This window comes from Nyctibius grandis, chromosome 30, assembly GCF_013368605.1.
Source record: "Nyctibius grandis isolate bNycGra1 chromosome 30, bNycGra1.pri, whole genome shotgun sequence".
Classification (NCBI taxonomy): domain Eukaryota; kingdom Metazoa; phylum Chordata; class Aves; order Nyctibiiformes; family Nyctibiidae; genus Nyctibius; species Nyctibius grandis.
Genome location: NC_090687.1, coordinates 4,749,209 through 4,771,252, shown reverse-complemented (window position 1 = coordinate 4,771,252; position 22,044 = coordinate 4,749,209). Strand labels below are relative to the sequence as shown.

The 22,044-nt window shown below is 34.5% G+C and overlaps 1 protein-coding gene across 27 annotated transcripts in view; it reads right to left on the bottom strand.

Annotated features, from left to right (window-relative positions):
- RBFOX1 (RNA binding fox-1 homolog 1) overlaps nt 1-22,044 on the bottom strand; it is an 853,949-nt gene that overhangs the window by 19,686 nt on the left and 812,219 nt on the right. For 24 of the 27 annotated variants that reach the window (XM_068420323.1, XM_068420322.1, XM_068420328.1 and 21 more), the window contains 2 exons: nt 19,318-19,357; nt 10,922-10,986 (listed from right to left, as the gene is read on the bottom strand). In XM_068420323.1, coding sequence (XP_068276424.1) covers nt 10,922-10,986; nt 19,318-19,357 — 105 coding nt within the window. The remainder of the gene's footprint in view (nt 1-10,921; nt 10,987-19,317; nt 19,358-22,044) is intronic. The other 3 variants (XM_068420336.1, XM_068420337.1, XM_068420330.1) reach the window with 1 other exon arrangement.

Genomic DNA, 22,044 nt, shown 5'->3' with positions numbered 1-22,044 from the left:
ACCTAATTTCAGGAACACAGAGCTTCCATAAAATAGAAGCCATAATAGAGGTCAAGTGGGATTTTAAGAAATCAGGACTTCCCTAAAAATAATCCCACTACCTCTAGGAAATTTGAAACGTGAAGGGAATTATAATCCACTAGCATACAGTGATTACGTTTCACACACCAGAATTCTTAGACTTTGCTTACTAAATTCACAAAACTAGACAGAAACAATTTGCTGAGCACAGAGGTGCAGGCCCACCTCCCAAAAATACAGCAACTGCTGAAAACAGAGCAGAGCCCCAGTACACAGGAAATTAAGATGAAGGCAAACACAATACTGAACAGAAGCTACAGTGGAAAGATTTAAACTATATGTAACCAGTTGACTTTTTCTGGTGAGATCACCATGGGATTTACAAATACAGTCAGTATTTAGACTTCACGGATCAGAACCTCAGCTGGTACTGACTTCACTGGAGCTATTTCAAATTGTATTCTCCAAGGATCTGGTGCTAACTAGATAGTGTAGCAGCGATTTTTCCCAGAAGCATTAGATGTGGTATATCTATACATTTCTCCATTATATTATTAAAGATACTTTATTTTTTCTTCATGCTCTAAACTTTAAGGCTTCGTTGCTCTTGCTAGAACTCTAATGCTGAGGACTTTTGCACTATGAATTATAACACAGCTGACCCTGGCTGCTTGAATAGTTTCTGTAACATTCAAGTACGGGCAAAGTTTCAGAGTTTCCCTCTAAAACCATTTTATGAAGTCCTCCCCAACTCCCTCCTTCTGGTTTCCTAAATTTAAATACCAAGGCTATCAAAGAATTTAAACTTTTTAATACTAGTATAATAACTATAAGAAGGGTGATTTTACTATTATCATGCTTTATATTCCCATTACTGTAAGATCAAAGCACATTATCGTACTCATAGCATTTGAATCACAACACAAAGACAACTAAACAACTTTACAGCCGGACCTATAAGATATATTAAATGAAGGAAGAATAAAACTACAAATAGAAAGTAATTCATGTGGTATCAAGCTTCAACAACACTAGCAGTAACTTGTTTGACCTGATGTGCATTAGGAAAGTATATTTTACTTTTAGACTAGTTTCTTCCATGTCAGGTTCTTTTTTTTTTCCTCCAGAATTGCTTGTTCATCCTAACTATTAATAATAATGCCAAGACAAAGAGGAAGATGCAGATATTCTGCTTTCATTGTCAAAAGATAATGTATCTCCCACCTCCATCATTCCTGACCATTTAATTAAATGCTCCTTTCTGAAATTTTGAGGCAGGCCTTGGAAGCACAGGGAGTAAAACCCTGCATACCAAAGTAAATTAATGTAGCTACTTCTGTAAATGTTACCTCACAGAAAACACTAAAGCTCATCTTGATTGCCCAAGCAAAGGCAGCTCGTCCATCTGCCTGGACTCACCTGCCACACCAGAAGCTCCAGTGTCACCTCTGCCTGCATGGGTGTCTCACGTGCCCTAGAGTGTCCCAAATGCACCAGATCCCTGTTTCCAGTTGGCTTAACCAAGCCGTTAATTTGACTGCCAGGTTAGTCATCTCTGCATTGCTTTTTATTTGTGTCTACTTTGTGCTCAGTACGGGACATTTCAGTGTGATTTAGCCAATGACAAGATGTCTCTAACATAATTCAGACTGCCAAAGACAGCAGGAGACAGAAAAGTTAAGAAATCTCTCTCATTAAATTTTACCCTGCCACCAGTCACACAACTTCTTGAACAGGAATAAGTCGTTTTAATACCAAAAAGCACTTTTGCAATTGTGAAAAGCACACCTTCAAGAAAAGAAAAAAAAAATAAGAAAAAAGAAAAAAATCCCCAACTCTTCTAGACACTAATGGAAATGTGCCTTCCAAGACCAGTGATATGCCTGTATTATTCCATTTACTCAGGAAAAAAAAAAAAACAAAAAACAAAAAAACAAAACCCAAACCAAGAAAACTTAAAGAGAATAATGGTCAACAGAAGATGCTTTCTCATAATTTGTATTCTTATGTCAGGCTTTCCCCAGCAGATAGGCAGGCATCTTTTTTAGCCCTTCTATTGAACTAACTAACCCATTCAAATGCTACAAGAGAGAGACTCCTTTTAGCATAGCCTAATATTAATGCTGTAAAGCACGTTAGGGAAATGACAAGGTGTCCATCCTGCATACAGTGTAGATATAATTCTTCCATGGCAATGTCTTGTATATGAACTCCCCCTCTCCCCTCACTACCCCTCAAAGACTGTATAAAGAAAATTTCTAGCAAATTGGTGCTATACTTTGCTAAGTTGTTGTGCAACTTAGTATAATTGTTGCGAAAAATACATTTTTATAATATATTTTTAATATATCGCAAAAACGTGGACAGACCAGTAGAAAAATCTGTAGCCCTTTCACCTACATTTTAAATCTACACATTTTATTTCCTGATTTATTTATTTTTTAAATCAGAGCTACACAAATATGCTTAGTTCTAATTCATATTACCTGCTGTATCAGTGGAATTTTTCTGTGTATGAAGGATTACATAATATATTATATATAAATGTATTATTAATAATATAATACACATAGTAAAAATATGCATATTTATCTGCAAGAGGAACACAGATTATTTTAAGGGGATCTTAACATTTTAAAGGGAAACCTAAAACCAATAGATGAAATCCTGAGCACCACACAAATCAATAATAGAATTTATACTGATCTCAGTGGCATAAGTGTTCAAAGATTATTTGTCTTTTTACTGTGATTAACAGTCTACACACTTAAAATAAAACCTTGAAGAAGTAATCCAGTAACTTTACTTCAGAAGTGCTCCATGTCAGCAATGTAAACTGATGCCAGTATGATCCAGAACTGCTAAATTATGGCTATTTTTGAAGTTTAATCATTTACATTTGAAAAATTTGTTTATTACTATATTTTGGATGTAGTTTTCACTCTCTTTTGGGCAAACAGTAGAGCATTTTGAATTCAGCCTTGTGTAAAGAATCAGTATTTTATCCAGTAAAATACATAATAAAATAAATATATATTTTGTTGGGGGATTTATTCTTTATGTGTATCATATCATCTTTAAAACAATGTCTCATTAAAACATACTTTATATTTGTTTCTGATTTTTATTAAACAATTATTATGGTTTAGTACTAACCACCATTTTACCCACAACAAAATCTCCTAATATACAGAGGTATATAATTATAAACTTTAGCAATTATGAATAAGAACAATTCTTTTCCTTGAAATTATTTTAAGGTTTGAATGACTTTACAAATTACTTGACAACACCATTTTTTCATTTTATAACTAAAATTCCATATATATGAAAAACTTGCCAGGAATATCTAAGAATTCATTCAAGGAACACAAATAGAGGCTGGTACATGTTTGGTTTAAATGAACGCCTTGCTTTTTTCTGCATGTATATGAAACATCCTATAGCAGTATTCACAAAAATGTTGTTCTTTAGGATACACGGGTAAACTTTCTACTCCCGTTCCTGCTGTGCAGTATTCTTACCAACTGCTGTTTTGCCACAGGTGTGTTCCTAGAGTATGAGAAACTTGACAAGCCCAAAGGTATGTGAAAAAAAATGTCTATTTAAATACCTAATCAAATCCTTTAGACTCCTTTGAGATGGGAAACGCTACAGTAAAAACACACAAGAGTAAATTGCCTCCTTCTTGATTAATTACATCTAGATAGTTATTTTAAGTTTGTTCTTCTAATACTTCCTCACCTTGCCTAAAACACATTGCAACTTACATGGCTAATCCGTACAGACTATACCCAATTAATTCCATATTTTATTAACAACATTTCATTCCTTCATCTTCTCTCTGACTCTTTCACAATGCTCTTAATCCCTTCTTGCTTTTACAGCACTCGCAGTGGAAGCACTCAGGTTGGCAATACTTATAGCATGTTCTAATCTGCCTTTGTGGTCTATCAAGTCAATGACCTGAAAACTAAAGAGTGTGTAATTAGACACTGACATGTCCAAAGGAACTGTTATGGTCTATCATGTCACAGGCGTTGACCCAATAGACTGTAACAGTTTTGGTCTGTTGGATTAGGAATCAGTGTTTTAGTAACTCCCTAATTCCATATTTATCCAGATTGCTGAATACAACAGACTTAAAAATTTTAAAGTCACACTTTCTTTCAAGATCCTCTAAGAGCAAAGAAGCCCTTATGAACTATTAAGGAGAGAATTCCTACTTTAAAAATGTTAACCAATTAGATTTTTTCCTCTTTTTTAGAGGAAAAGCATGCATGAAAATGCATCAAAGGAATATACAATCAGTTATTTACTATGAACTTTTATTTTAAAGTAAGAAACTCCCAAGTTAAAACTCACGCTATATAACCTCATGTAGGCTAGGTGTCTTAAATAAAAAGAAAGCAAGGATATTGAAGTTGATATGTAAATGTCAGGTGCACTGATTTTTTTTTTTTTTGAAAATGACAAGCATTTAACAGCTCCCACTATGTTCAAGAAGAAACTGGCAGCAAAAGTACTCAGCATCTTTAAACATGGAGCACTTCAGAAAGCCAGGTATGGGAAAACTAGCCTTTAGTGTTCCTCTACCTTCTCTCTCAATTTTTTCTTTAGTCTTCCAGCATGGAAAGCAGAATTTACAGTAATAGCCAAGCCTTTCCTTGTCTATGGGGATTCTTAAAATATCCTTTGATATTACAGTGAAGGAAAATGGAAATTACAAGAGAGAGAAGTAGAAGTAGGGTATGAAGAATACAAGCTCTGACTTCATAATTGGTGTTTACCACCATTCCAGGCCAGGAACTCTAAGCTTTTTCACTACTCTATTACCTCAGATTTGAACTAGTGGAGTAGTTTTAATAGCTACATGGATATTACATGAATACTGATATTACACACAGGTGAATCAATCCTTCAGAGTATCTGAAAACATGTTAATTCTACCAAATATTTGAGGAATGTATTAGATCATCAAAGCATATAAAGTAGCTTTCTAGACTTGGTAGGAGATTATATTTTTACGAAATTTAATTGTTTGCCATGTTTTCCTACATTAATATGACTCCCTGTGTCTCCTCAAAAAAGCAGCATATCTACAGTATTTCAGAATGAACCATGTTTCAATCATTAGAAAGTTCTCTATGCAATACACTTCTATTTCAGGAAATTCCTTTCAAATTGCTCTACATGAAACTCCCTGTTCGTAATATTTTAAACCCTTTGATTATTTTTTTTCTACTACATTCTCTTTATTCATAATCATGCACTTTTACTTTCTAATTCCTTCACTAAAAGGTACTGTTATGGCTATAGCATCAGTCATATACTCCAGTCATTCCCCAAACTGTGATCTGAGTGATGAATATGGATTATGAAATATTAACATGATGCCCGTGATCCTCTCGTTTGCCACAGATCAGATACAAACATAAGATGTACAAGCCCAATAGGTAGATGCCCAAATCCATTACCTCTCTGTAACAGCAAAGTGAATGTTTTTATTTTTATTTGCAATATTAGGGAATAAACAAGCTTTAGCTACCACACAGGATAACCAGAAAAAACTAGACCAATCAAACATCGCCACAGTGTTTGAAGAAGTGTTAAATATATGCTATATTATTGCTGTTACAAAAGCTAACCATAACCTTTGTATGTACCTGGTCAAGATGCTAACTGATCCTTTTCATTCTCAAAATTTGAGTAGCTCAGGACATGGGCTATATGATCCTTGCTTATGTATCAGCTTGTCCCCCAGACTTCTCCATTTCTCAAGATCCAACTTGTACAGGAGAATTCAAAAAGGTTTGAAGGTTCCAGCTGGGAGTAGAAAAGTAATCACTATTTTCTATTCTTTTTCCTCTTCCAACCCAATTACTTCAGAAACTAAAACTGTGTATAGAAGCTCTTTTTCCTAAATCTTAAAAAGTACAATCATTAAATGAAGTACTACATTTTAAAATATTTATGCTTCTATAAAATTATTTAATGGAAAATTAAATTCTAACTGAAGATGCTATTATATTTTACATGCTCTCAAAACCTTAATTTTAGTATATATCACTAGTAAGATCCTCAATAAGAGAAAATAATTTGAATAAAACTATAGTGGTTTTCATTGTTTATTCATAAAATAGATCTTAAAGTCTACAATATACAAAAAAAAAATCACCTCCATCTACAGAAGCTCACATTTTATATTTTGTGTATTTTTGTTCTTCATTCTACTTTTTCATTCTTTTATGAGTATGTTTCCAATTAAATAAAATCTGTACCTATTATATTTTAGGATAATCTGACCAAAAATATCAAGTATTACTCTCAACTACTTGCCCAAAGAGAACTGGTAAATATATTAAATTATATCTCTGTAGACAGTAGTACTTTGACAAAAATGAATACTCCACAGAGGCATGTTTAAAAAGTAAACTATTAGAATATCAGGATTTTACCAGGAGCAAGATTTCAGATCTGGAAGATACACAACTTCCATATGACAAAATCTCCTGTCTCAAATTTCATACAAAATCCTATGTATGACCACAGAATAAGTAACAGAAACTGATAGTGAAAAAAAAATACATTTTGTTATGTGCAAAATATTTTTGAATATGCCTTATTTGCTTTTAAAAAAACATGGCGGGGGGGGAAGAGGTCAGCTTCCAGTGATGAGAGAACTACTCCAGACAATAAAGAAGGCAATGGGAATCTTCCCATTGTTTGTAGTGAGATTTAAATTTGACACTGTTTTAGAAAAGGGGAATTACATTCAGAGCAAAATACCTTTGTACCTATGTATATGTGTGTGTGCATGTGCGTGTGTGTGTGTGTGCATGTTTGTGGGTGGGTGATGGATGGGGAATGTGTGTATATATATGAATACACAATCATACATATATAAACACACATAATTATCATTATTAAGTATAACTGGGTTAGCAAGCAGTACAAGTGAAATGACTTTGCCTTTCAGACAAGGCTAGTTTACTGTTATTGGGGATTTGTTTCATATACTACCATATACACTTTCATAAATATTGCTGACAAAGTTAATATGCAAGAAAGGAACATTTTTCTTATTCCGATCGAAGATGCAATAATCAAATCATAAAACACAAAACCAATAGCCAATCAATGTGAATAAGTCTGCCCATAGGCTTAATTCAAGCAAGCCATTCACTGAGCTATGTGATGGATCCGTCAAATCCCGTAGAGCATTACAGACATACTAGCAACATCAAGTGAACATGCAATGACAAAATGACAATACGCCCCACTGCCATGCTTTGACTTGTTCTACCTCATAAATATAAAACTCGATGACTTTGCTAGTTTCTCTTGCTTCAGACTTGGACAGAAATCTAACAAGTATATTTTTATTTATATTTTTAAAAATATTACATGAAAGCTGAATAAAAGCTGTACAAACATTTTATTGACATCTGATTTAGTGTCTTTTGCACATCCTTACAATTATTTTTTCCAGACACTGTCAGTTTGAAGAGTTTGGCAGGCAAGGCTCCAGAATGGTGAAGAACATGTATAGACCAGTAGGTCCCCTTTTATCAGTTACAAGAATTGGAAACTTGATCAGAAATATTTTAAATATTGGAAAGTTAAACATGATTTTTTGAACCACTTTTGCAAAGAGCTTCAAATCTTTAAGTGCAATTTAGTGTGATGATAGATCACACAGTATAAAAATCCAATTCTAAATGTTTTTGAGGTTGTATTCAGTGATTATATTGCTTCATAAATAAAACAAAATGTACCTTTTTGTTTGGTTGGTTGTTTTTGTTTTACAATCCTAAGAAATGACTGGAGAAATCTGCAAGGTCTACCTCCCTTGTGAAAGTGTTTTTAGGAGTACATGGTTTGTCTTAACAAATACTTAGGGGTTTGCATCGATTTGTTTCATGAGATTTCCTTGCCACTTGATCCTCCCCTATATATCTGTTCTTTGCCCACTTCCAGTGATATTTCCAGCTGTGACAAACAAGGATACCATTGCATTTCTTCACAATAGAGCTCCCTTACAGTGATCATTATCCATTGACTTGGTGTATTGATTCTGGACTCCCAAATACTTTCTGTTAACCTTTAATTTACCAAAACATGTCTCCAATCTAAAGATTTCCTCTTTCCATCTCCTGACTTAAGAAGCATGTCAAATATGGAACATTGCCATTCATCATGTATATGAGCTGTGATCAAAAAAATAAAGCTTTTTTTAAATTTTGTAAATTAATATGAAGGAGTATTTCCATGATATGTCACTGCTTCGACAGTACATACTCGTTGGTCCTCACTTCATTTTTCTGGGCATTGTTTACACATAAACACTAAATATATTTAATGTGTAATTAAATTAAACAGGGGCTCAAATCAACACTAAATAATGAGTAGTGTATAAGGAGATATGGAATCTTCAATATTGTCAGAGGACAGCAGATGTTTATTACATTGAGAAGATATAAGCAGTTGTACTGAACTATAGTTCAGCACTTTCAATATTTTATCAGTTACAAGAATTGGAATTTTTCACAAAAGTTGCTAAATTAAATTCATTAAAAAATGAATGAAACGTTAATCAAATTAAGCAAAATGTAGCTGTGAGTAATCAGAGGTATCCATGTTTGCACATAGTTTCCCACATGTAAAGAAATGTTTGAGCAGATTGTTATTTGTTTTGTTCTCTATGCTAGTTTTAGGATTCTCCCATGAAGAAATTCAGTTACAATATTTGTAATTAAGACAAGAAACCATATTCATTTGGGGGAAGCAGATCGAAGATGACAGTTAACCACATTTAAAGAGAAAAGCTAAATTAAAAAATCCAAAAGATATAAAATTAATTTAAGATATTTAAAATTATGCAAGCAAAGACAGGTTATTACAATTCTAATTATACACAAAGTGTATCTGAAAATTAGACACTTTTCAAAAAAATAATTAAGGGTTGTAACAACTACATTACTACTGATGCCATCTCGAGCTTCCTTTACAGCACTTAAGAGCACTACCTTCTTAGACAAATCCTTTACTTTTTTTTTTTGTCAGCATAACTCTTAGTGTTGTTGACTCTCTAACCGTAGCAGAACATGTGAGCAACTGATGTTTTATCTTACCCCGTTTGATTTGTTTTATGAGAAGGTACATTAATTCATTATTAAAGCATTTAAAAGTCGTCTTGATATTGTTCAGTTTCTCTATGTAACATATAGGTTTTCAGAAATTCATTTATTCATAGGAATAAACACCCTATAAAATGATCCAGGGACACCTGAATGATACCTGGCAAAAAATTACTAACCACAGGAGGTTATTTATAGTTTTGTCCTTTCAGTTTAGTAAGTTTTTAGAAGCAGGAATTGTTTTGCGTTATAAGCTCACAGAAAAATACTAGAGCTGCAACATGCTAACGCACCTTTGTGGAAATGAAATGAAACTACTGAGTAGCACTTTGCCTTTGTAGGTTACCCTAAGTAGAAAGAGTACATTGCAAACAAAGTGCATACAGCACATGTCTAGTTGATATTACTGATCCAAAATTAATAGAAAGTAACTTGCTTACCTGTCTGACACAGCATGCCTCAGCCACACATGCAAATTATTTTATTCACATAACTTTAAAAAAATATATCTTCATTACCCAGAATAAGCATTTGAAAGGCAAATATGCATGCATAGCATTGTAACATTCATACCATGGTACTTTACTCTAAAAATACAGAATCCATGAACAGCACTTCAATCTAAGAAATAGTTCACTGAAATTTCTCAATCTGTTAATTTCTTTAAGAAACAGAAACATTTAAAACAATGTCTAATTTAGTATCTAAAGAATTTTTTCAATACATATTCAAGACTAAGAAATTATCTCTATGATTCCAACGGAAAATTTTCTCATATCAGGAACTGAGAAGTGTGACCTTACTTCTCACTGCTATTGTGAAGCAAAATACATGCATGTATCTGTCTTTCACAATATACATCTTCCCTTTAGGACTATACACTCTTAAAGTACTTGAAAAGTATTAAAGATAGCATAGATTTTAAGGGTAAAGTTTATGAAAAAACCCATAGGATATTCTTTCTTTTCATTACAAAATCATGTCCACACATTGCAAAGTCTTAATTGTATGCAATTTGACAAAATCCTATTCCTACTGAAGTCAATAGCCATTTAGACATTGACTTCAAAGGGATCCCAATTTTCATCTTTCACAAAAACAAGTTAACTTATGTGACATCGCTTTTAGTTTATACAAGTTAAGTCTTTGCATGTTTCTCTTATGCAGATTTTAATAATCTTTTATTCCTGGTATTATTTCCACCAAATGTGGTTCAGATTTTCAGGATAAAAATACAGAGTGAAAGAAGAATAACTGAATTTTTTTCAATATTTCAAAAAAATCAAATACCTGGAAGGAAAGCAAATGTAAAAAATATTGTTTTGCCTTGGATAGTTCAAGCTTAGATACAGTTCGTTCTCAATTTCCACTGACTAAAACAATGTCAATGAGAATTGAGGGCACTCAATAGGTTCAGGTTCTAAATCAACTGAAATAATACTCCTAAGACGAATAATGATCTTTAGTAGCAGACCCATCATGAAGCTGTACATATATTTATCTACGTTGTACAAGGGTCACAGACATTAACTGGATGATCTACAGCTTGGGAATGTGCACAGCTCATGACTGATTCTCAATTAAGGCCTAAAATCTCTCAATTTATGGCTATTCATGGATTATAATAAAACAGCCTGCTTTAGATATCACAATTATCTGCAGAGCAACAAGACAGTTATGAGACTTCAACAAGGCAAATTTATAGAATCATCTTCAACTTCCACTGGTCAAATATTTATTAGCAGTAAATAAGGTCTTACCTGTCACTGTAGGCAGCTGCAGTGGCAGTGGCAGGCTGGGCATACCGGTAGGCAGCATAACCACCCTGAAACACAAACTCACGCTCTAACTGGATTGCTACGGCACCTTAAATAACACTCTGCAAAATTTAGCAACAACTGAAAGGGAACTGTCATGCTGTAAGTTCAGTTAAGGGGTTAAATGCATAGGAAATATTTCAGTGAATCGTTAAGCAAAATTTATCACCACAAACTTGTACTTGTTAAGATTTGTCCCAGAGATCAGGAGAAAGCAATGAACTGTACTCATCACCCTAAGTTTTTTTACAAGACAACACTGTATTCTTCCACAAGTTTTCGAGTAGCAATTGCTGTTATGAATGAGGTGTACACATATTAATAAAGCAATGCTGAACTTAAAGGAAAAATTCAGCTAATAATTCTTTTTTGCACAAAACGTGATCTGTTATGTCTGGTTGATTAAACCTATGAATTTGTGCACTCAATTAACACTTAATGTTACATAGGTTTCCAATTTATACATAAAATTATAATGAAGAAGCAAAATTGTCTTCTTCCATGAATTAACATTCAGTTGTATGTAACAGTAATTGCAGCTGTTCAATTAAGCAAACAGGACAAACAAACACACGTTGGAAAGGAATTGTGTGCAGTGATGCATTGATTATCAAACTGTGAAAACAGCAGAGCTTCCTGTTCAATGGACCACGGTGTTATATCAACCATTTCAAAACGATCTCGGCATGCCAATTAACAAAGAGAGGCCAGTCTCCACAGATAACACAAACGCGATTTACAGCCCAATTAGAATTCACCACCCCATAATCCTCTGGGACAGGGGACTTGTGTATTTCCTTTCCCACCTTCCCCCACCTTAACAAAGAGTTGAATAAGAAAGTATCAGATCACGCAGCTTTGAATAAAATTCACTCTTTTGCTCAAGTGTTCGCTTCAATGGATTGATTTTTTCTTTTTTTTTGGAAGGCTGCATTCACAAAAGATATTATGCTGAAGCATGAAGAATAGGCTATGATGTGTCAACCTTTACTGTACCAGTAGTGCATTTTTACTGCAGGAACTTTTGTGGGTTTTCTATTTTGATTTTACAAATAAAAATTCACTCTTTCAGAAAAGCAATTTCAACTACTTTTATAAGCTATTTCCCCTTCTACTACTTTGCTTGGTGGAAACGTTTTCATCGCTAACAGGTGTAAACGCTCTGTTGGTTTGAAGATTTGAAGCAGTTTAGTTTTGGAAATCAATCATTCAGCTGATAATGCCATATCACCCTAAGAATAAATATATGTTTTACATATACTGACAGCTCATTAGAGGCTCCAGGCTTTGAATTGTCAGCTTATTTGAGGAACATTCTTTCTGACTTCTTCAAGTGCTCACACAGAGAATAGTACATTCACCTCCCTACTCCTGGTCAGCTCCCTGCCAGCAGCGATTGTGTCACACAACCACTGGAATAAGGCGGGTGCTTTCATAATACTATATATGCTCTCTCTTTTTTGCAGCAAGCTGCTTCTCTGGGCAAGCACAGAAGCACTGAGATGAAATACATTCTCTCATTGCAGATCATTTGATTTTTATAAACCAATAGAAGGCTATTACTGTCAAAAATGTATAATAGGCACATATTGCTTGCAGGTATGTGCATACGGGCAATCAGATGTCAAATCGTGTCACCAAGTGCAAACTGAGCCAACAAACAGTGAGACTGAGAGACGCTAATGTAAGCTGCACACTTGGTCTGGTTTCTGCTACAAGGAGGAAGGTGACAGATTATACCAATGTGTATGTTCTCCCCTCCTGGTTTTTGAGAGCTAAATATAGCACCTTTTTTCTTTTTTCCTTTTCTTCTCCCCCCCCTCCCCCAACTGCTGATATGAGGGAGTACAAATGTTAAAAGTATAAAGAAGATATTAAGCTTGTTTTCATGATCCAGACCTGAAAACGTGTGGCAGACTGCCAGTGATGCTGCAGTACTGACAGGATCCTGTTTGCCACACGTATGACTCCTTTGCTTGTCCTGTAGTCCATCTCTAAAACCCCTTATTTAAATGTGAGAGCCGCTTCATTTCAATCCAACTATGCACGTAACGACTCCCACCACGGTACAGAATTGAGAATGGGCCACCAGGAGAAGTATCAATGTTTTGGTGTCCTTAATCAGACAAAACCGAGACAGGCTGTTCACACGCTGGCTGGTCTCATATCTGCGGATGGTAGGCTCTGTGAGGACTGTTTTTCTTTCTTTTATTTAACTATCACTAAAAATTGGTCATCCTGTGAAGACAGACCCCTTCTTGCTCCCTAAATATGAGGGTTACATTCCTTTTATGCTTACATTTTGATTTGCTTTCATCAAAGAATTGCTGCTGAACAATGAAGCTGAACTCTGAACTTTATTAAGATGCTTTAGATTCGACAATCAGTATGACATTTGTGAGAGTCCTGGAAAGACTGAGTCTAAAGCACTAAAAATAAAAAGAGATCGAAGTTATTGAATTTGCCTGAATTCTTTGGAGAACTAAAATGCAGGATGCGTTTGGTTATCAGGAAAATCATAATTCCCTACCAGCCCATGTCATGATTTCATATTTTTAACACAAGCTATCATATAATTACACATAAAAACCTTCTTAAGCAAATTATTTTAATGGGGTTTGTGTTCTGCAGTTTTGGTATGCTACTAAGTTTTCTTATTGTTTTACTTCAATTACTTCAGAGGATTTATTATTGCAGCCACAAAATACTTGAAGGTTCCCTTTATATTGGGAATCACAACAGGAATCTCATTCAAATCCCTGAACTCTAAACTTCTGTGACAAGTTCTACCTTACAATTTTTCTCCAATTTTGAACTTGGCTGATATCTTAGATGAAGAATACACTAGTAATATTTGCTACATACACATCTCGAGTAATATATTAAATATTTATCTTCATGCCTTAGACTATATTGCAAAATAAAATATTTAGAACAAGATTATGTAATAACTACATAATAATAAATAACAATTTTCAGTTCCTATGTTTTAGAAAGGTTTTTTCTCCCTCACTCCATATATTCAAACAGAAAGTACCTGTTATGCTTTAAATTATTATTTTGAAAATTCAGCTGAAATAATTCAGCTAAAATAATGAAAAAAAAAAGTCTGCTCTCTTATCTGTGCTCCCATATTTGCTACTTCCAAAACAATGATAACAGAATGTTAAAACAGCTTAAGTTGTCTTAAAAAAATTAAGTATAGAGTCAATACAGTTGCAGTCCAAATATAGAGATATATCTCACTGACATGAAATACTGAATGGGACACTCACAACAGTAACTTGTATTTCATGGGATATGAAGAATATCTGTGATTTTGTGATAGAATCTGGAAAATAAAATGCATCTGGTAGACTATTCGTATCATTTATACACACAGAATCCATTGTCTCACATAATTATTTGAGTATTAGTATGATTTTACAAGAGTCTACATTTAGCATAATGTTTTTTCCATCAGTCATTATGTCATACCTGGGGTAACTTATTGCCATACACAGGCTCTTGCAATACTGCTCTATAAAGAAACAGAAATGTAATGATTTGAATGAGTAAGGAAAGAAGGATGGAAAGAAAGATGTAAGGAAGGAATTTAGACAATTCCCCAGAGCCACTCATTACAATTTTCCTTTCAACGTTTTATACATCTCTGTGGCTCAGGCAAATTGAAAAATAGCAGTTGGATCCATTGAAGATCAGCAGCCAATTGTTACAGAGAAATCTTAATCAATTTTAGAAAGAAATCACAGAATTTTTCAATAAGATACAGTAAAATGGAAATGAACAGAAAATCAAATACATCTGAATTTTAAAATAAAGTCTGTATATCTGTAGTAAGAATAATTTTCACAAAAATGAGTTATACAAACGCACATCTATAGTTTACAAAACCATGTATACATGTGCACCTCCTCCTAAAATACCTAAATCACTTTTTTTACCTCGATCTCAGATGTACTGACAGTGTTTATTGTAGATACAGATAAACTAAATGACTCTAAATGATGGGGGTTTTTTTGTTAGTTTTTCCCATTACTAACATAGTTAATATTCTATGTGAACATTGAGAATTCTTTTTCCTCTATTTTTACTTCCTATACTTCCTTTCACTCAAGGATCTCAAAGTATTTTGTGAACATAAATTAATCAAGGTTCAAAACCTTCTCTAGTATTGAGAATTATACCTGCCTTATTAGCTACAAATAGAGAAATGGGATTAAAAATGGCACGAATTATACCTAGCCCTGCAGAATACAGAAAGTAGAAGTAGTCATTTCCTCTTCCTCCACTCATATGATACTGAGGTTTAAATAGTATTTGTTCTGCTCACGGAGTAGAACTTTGACTGGGAGAATTAAAAATAAAATATCCACCACCTTTTTGTTCTGGCTCAACTTCTGGAACAGGCCTGTGTAAAAAGTTCATGTTATTTCTATGTTGTGTTCCCAGAGCTTTCTGTTGCCTCAGAGAAGCTCTTGGTAATATATCCAAACAGACACCACCTGTATTAATTCCAACCAAATACAATCACCAGGACTGATCTGGTATTTTTTTGAATGTACTGTTTATATCACAAATAAAGATCAGAGAGATGAAAAGACATTTCATCACTAGATCTCAAAGCTTGTAAAAAGTTATCATGGAGCGTTCCAGCCCATAGAGCACTAAGAGGAACAACCCGGTGCACCTTAGGACTATTTTGCCCTTGGAAAAGTAATTTCTCCACTTCTCCTTCTGTTTCTGAGTCACAGGAAATGGCACATCCTTCCACTTACAAAACACAAAGATCTTTGGTACTTAAAAGACAGACTTACAGTGCTAACGGCATATCCTTGCTTTTCACATTGGAACAGTAGTATCTGATTGCATAAATGGACTTCTACCTAGTATCAAGGGAACGTTGCTTAGATAATTATATCTGCTTTTTCCTTGGGAAATACATGCTCCACCCTCAATACCACCCTACGTTTGAGCTAAAGGTGATGGCAGTAGCTATTGATAATCTCATTCCATATCCCTGATCACAAAAGTATGCTGTATTCTTGATCAGCAGCTCAGAAAAAAAAATCTTAAACCTATGTACTTATATGTTGCTGTGGACTCTCACCAGCTGCAGTATCACAGATCCAGAATCCTGAGAACAGGTTAGAAAATCTTGTTGTGAACAATAAGACTGACTAATGTACACGGTTAAACCATATACTGAGGGACTTCTGAAGCTGGTGATGACAGAGTTTGGAAGTTTCTCATATTTCTTAGTCTTCCCGCATTTTAGGTGTGGATTGAAGACTGACATGTTCTGAAAACATTCTTTATGACAATGGTAAAAAAATAACAGATTTAAGATAAAGGAGAGCAATACTGTAGAGCTATTATTCTAACTGCATATTTCTGTGTCTGTTACTATTTTTGCTTCATTTTGTGGAGTGTATTTTCTTATTTTCACAAGTGTCAATCTTCATCTAGGAACTTCTATATTTGCTGGCAGGCAACCTTAATTCTCTTTTAATGACTTTTTCTCTTAGTGAATCAATACTTAATTTTAAAAGGTCTTCCTTACTTCCTAATCATCTCCTTTATTTTTCCTAATCAAAGGCACATTTAAAAAGGAATTCAATAGCTCAGCTATTTCAGAAGCATTATTACATTGCATATAGAACTATATGAAATACAGAATGTATTATATTACATCTAGAATCATGGCTGTTGATTTTTCATTTTAGACTGTACTTTCCACCTATTTTTATCTTCCTGTTGTCTTCTGTTCCTCTGGTTAGTAAGCAACTCTGGCTATTTGCTGTTCTTGGTTTACCCTGCAGTTTTTACCCAACCAGTAATATCCTTCTGTCTTCCCTCCACCCTTTCCACAAAATCTAGCCATCGAAGGCTATATTGATAGCTAGTAATGAAAAGATTAGCATGGTCCATATTACTGTTGGTGCTCCATGTAACCATATCAGAATGAAACCCCCTTTAATACACTTGTTAACGCATGTTTTTGGTCTGGCTTTTCAGTACTGTGTTCCTTTTTTTTTCTTTTTTTTTTTTTTTTTCTTTCTGTGGTATTTTTAAGGTTCCTTTCTCTCCAATCTGCTATTAAAAGCTATATTGTTTAAATTTTTTTTCTCCTTTTTTTCACACAGCGTTTGTTCGTGTACAAAGCTTCAGCTCTGCACTTAAAATGAAAAGCTAAGTAGAACTATGTCATAATCAATTGGGATTTAATAAATAACTTGGTCCGCTGCAAACTAATACACTAAGAACTAATACACTCTGAATTGTAAGGTTTCTTTTGATTTATGCCAGTTGTCTATCTCTCTCTCTCCCTCCCCTGCAAAATGCTTTATATGAAAGAAAAAATGTAAAGAAAAATGAATTATAGAATAAGAAGCTTTGTACATTATAAAAAAAATAAACAAATTTCCAGCAGAGTGTTTTAATTCTGTCAACTGCTGTAAAGGTAAACATTCTGTTGCATTAAGAAAACTAAGAAATGCAATCAGAAATATAAGGCTGCAACTGAGTGAAAACCAATGCACCAGTATAGTTATTCCATTTTCTAATGCACATGACTATTCCAGAAAACAAAACTAAGGATATATGAGAAATTAGTAGTTTCTTTGGTATCTTCCTCATTGAAATCACTTTCCATTTGGAAACAAAAATGTTAATGTCTGTGGGAGGGTATGAGGCCACCTAAAAATAATATTGTCAATCACCAAAAGATATATTCCTGGTTTTCAGCAGCAGTGGGTTCCAAAAATACAAACTGTTACATTAACATTTATTTCCCACCTATGCTGTCACATTAAGCAATCCTGAGAAAGACGTCTTGTTGCCTTTCAGATTTTTGGGTGGTAAACTGAGCAAAATGGATGTTACATTCTTTTGACAGTTTGAAGAAATATGAAAATTGGAAACCACACTTGAAGAACCACACACTGTTCCATGTATCCTATATAGCTCAAAAATTCAGCAGCAATGTGTTTAGATTAGAGCAGCATACTACACTTGAGCAAGCATTTGGCAAAGGGGTGGTTGTCATGTGTTGTAAACAACATGTTACTGATAACATCACTAAGTACATAAGTAGATAGGAAGAAAATTTTAACCCATGCTAATTTTAAATATATTTTTAATCTACACAAAAGAATTTTCAGATAAGTATCAGCCTCTTTCTCCCTCCATCAGAAAAACAAAACTTACTTCATCCAAAAATGCAAATTCTTTTCCTCCTTTTATAAAACTTAGTAAAAAAAACTCTGTTCCCTTAGAAATAGTTCTAAAAGATTGCTGATAATGAATACGAGGAATGTTTTCTAACATTGCCTATTGAATTTTTGATATTCATACCAATTTCAACTCATCCAACTCTTTGTATCTCAACAGAGACAGTACAACAGAAGTGCAAGTATGTTAGAGAAAGTTGTCTGATGAAATACTTAGGACCAGGTTGCTTTATCAAAATAATAATAAATGTGAAAGATTACTGGAGTATCAGTAAAATATTTTACAGCTGCACATAGGGTATAAGAATTAATTATTTTAGGAGCGTGAAATTTAGCCTCAGCCACCTGAAACCTCTTGCATACTCAGAGATAAATAGCCTCTTTGTATACATTCAAGGTAAAAACGTCCGTATTGGTAAGAAACTTGAAAACATACTATTTAAAAGGAAATCGGTGACCAATGAGGTGAAGTAGGTAATGATGGATCCAGGGCTATAAATCCTTACTAGCAAATATAACCCCTTCTTATATCATGAGCAGTCTCTACTCATTTCATTTAATTAAGTGGATTTTAAAAGAGCAGATGGAAGTCTACTCAGATTACAGACAATACATAGCCATATCTTAAACTTACTATGTAATTAAGCTCCACTATCACCGTGGCACTTACGTATACCCAGTGTTGCCTGGATTTGGGAAATCTGTATCTCTCCATAGAGTATTTTCATACTTCAGGTATTAATAAGAGTCAGCTTGCCTTGATATTTAAAAATGAGCTTTTGGGGATTTGCAGAAGAATGTTTCTGCTTTGCTTTTATTTTTTCTTTGAACTTCAATTTTGAAGGGAGACGCCCCTCCACACACACACATTTTTCACATCTTTTTGCATTCATTCAGCATTTGATTGAAGAGTTAATTCAGCTCCACTGAACAATGATAGATGTAATGAACAGAAAGGTCTTCCAATGTGAGAGATATTCTTCTCAATTCTTTCTGACAGGCAAGGGATGGTAAATAGACAAAACAGAGTCAAGCTAGGCAGCAAACTTGTAAAAAGAATGACTCTGGTAATGTACAAGGACAGCATGCACATCAATGAATACTTACATAAATGTCTGCACCATAAAATCCATCCTGGTATACAACACTGCAAGGATGCACACACAAAGAAAAACATCCATATTAGTGCATTTCCACATGCAAATGCCACCAACCCCTGCACAGCTGAGGTTAGTCTTGTCACAAGAACAGAGGGAGGGGGGAAGGAAGGCACTCTTCACATTGGTTAAGGAGGCTGGTAGTAATCATCAGAAGTGAAACTGTACCGAACACAACATCTTACAAAGTATGCCAAATGCTTAGTCAAAGAGAGGCAAAGCATGGCAGGATTGGAAATTACTTTTGATAAGGTTTTTTTTCTTTTTTTTTTTTTTTTTCCAAGAAACCACATATTTGGAGCATTTTTTTCTATAAAAATTTTCAGTGGGCCAATCCTACAATCAGTTTTAATACATTAAGAAAATGCTGCCTCTTGAACTACTACTTTCTTGTCCTGCAATTATGTCAACCCTCTGAAACAAAGTGGTAGTTGTCACTACTTAGATGGAAAACAAAAAAAGCGTAAGTTTATATTGTGAGAGGAATGGGTGAAATAATTATACTGGTGGTATTCTACCCATTGAGTCAAATCTCAATACCTCAATGTATACAGAGATGAGAGTATTTAAAGGTACTGCATTGTTGGTTTAATACAAATTTCCAATAGTGACAACAGGTCTGTTAAGAATGTCATGGCTTTATTCTTATAAAAAAAAGTATTAACCTTCCTCACGTTATCATTTTACAGCTTTGGCAAACATACAACGATTCTGAGCTCCCCTGCAGTTTTGGCTGGATACATTACTACTTATCTGGAAAAAATGTAGCATTATTATAGTGCTGTTAACAGTTTACCCAGAGACCAATGCATTTCAGCTAAGACAACTTGTCACTGTAAATAGTTCAAATTTTAGATTCTAAACACTTCAGGGTAAGTGACAATATGACAAAGATGGTTTAAATGATTACACTAAACAAAACTGGAACTACGCAACAGTGGCCTATTGATTATGCCCATTATGTAAGTCCTGCAATTTTACATTCATTTGGCAGTTCTGCAACTTAAAATGAGTATTTCCAATATCAGAGTCAACCCAAGCTGTTTCGAGAGCTAAATACGAGAGCACACAATGGGTTTTTTAAAACAATATTTTCAATTTGGGAATACTATTATCTGGGAATACTAGTTGTTACCATGTTGCTAGCCTAAGCTGTTTTGCAATTCCAACAGGAATTTTCATGTCAGAAATATAACTGATCTATTGAGGTCAATGATCAAAACCCCCAGGGCTGAGCTGGTATGTGTCTTGAGAAAATCATAAATATGCATACATGCACATAAACCACATTGATAAAGCCACATTGATGATAAAAGTTTCACAGAACAGCTTGTTATGGAATGTGTGAAAACTGAGCTCCACTTAAATTGGAATGTCTGCCATTTGCTTCAGTAAGGTCAGACCTTTACTCATGTATTTTTCCATTTATTATGTCTGCAGAGCAAAATATGCCAACCGTCCTCTACACTGGCTGCATTCAGAGAGCCTGCTATTTATATTGTAGCATACCTTCATTTTGGATTTGATATTCTGATTATTTTAAAATATGACATGTTTTTCTTATACCTGTTTGCATGTAAGAAATAAACATTCCACATGACTGTGAGGTAGAAGTACAGAATTGTGAACAACACGGAAGGACTTTTATGAGATCATATACAAATGATACAAAGTTTACTGAAGATTGAGTCCCCAAAGCCACACCCCCCCACACCCCCCGCCCAGCTCCTTATATCCCTGCGCCACTCACGCTGGGAGGAGGTGGAGGAGTTGGGAGTGAAGTAGTGAAGTTGTGCCTGGGAAGAAGAGGCAGGGACGAAGGTGTTTTAGATTCTTTGTTTCTAACCAGCCAAATGCATTTTGATAGGCAATAAATTAAATTAATTTTCAAGTCAAGCCTGTTTTGCCCGTGATGGTTATTGGTAAGCAATCTCCCTGTCTTTATCTCAACCTGAGAGCTTTCCCTTCTCACTCTCTCCCCGTGTACTCTTGAGGAGCGGGAATGAGAGAGCGTCTGGGTGAGGGTCTGGCAGCCAGACAAGGTCAACCCACCTCAGTACATTAAAACATACTACTTTCAGTTATTATTAAACATTGCTGTTCAGAAAAAAACACTTCAGAGAATGTGTGTCAGGAAGGTGACCTTTTTCTTCCTCCCCTTGGTGATCTGTGGATATACTGTGAAGATGTTGCAAGATGAACAGGGGCTGATACATTTTAAATTCTCAAGTGCAGCTGGTTGTAATCCTGGATAGGTTACTTCATTCACCTAGGGCTTCCTCTTACATGTAATGTTCAGTCATGCACAGGCAGAGACTTACTTTGAATTCTGAATATGTAACTGCTTGATAAATATTATACCGAAGGAAGTACCCAACACTAAAATGAGACACGAATGCATGACTCCATCATTAAACATGGTTAGTATTAAGATGGAGTGACAGAATGAGGCAAGTGAGTATAACATTACCAAGCAGTACAAGCACTATGAAAAGACACCAGCTGGTTTTATCCTATTTCCTCCATATGGTCTTGTAGTGTGATAGTGATGTTAAATATAAAACTTCCTGCTGCTTTTAAAGTTTGAAGAAAAGTATTTCCTCACATTTTCATAGTTTTTCAGAGTATATTTTCTCTATTCACTGTCCTTGTCATTTGTTGACTCCTGTGACTGAAT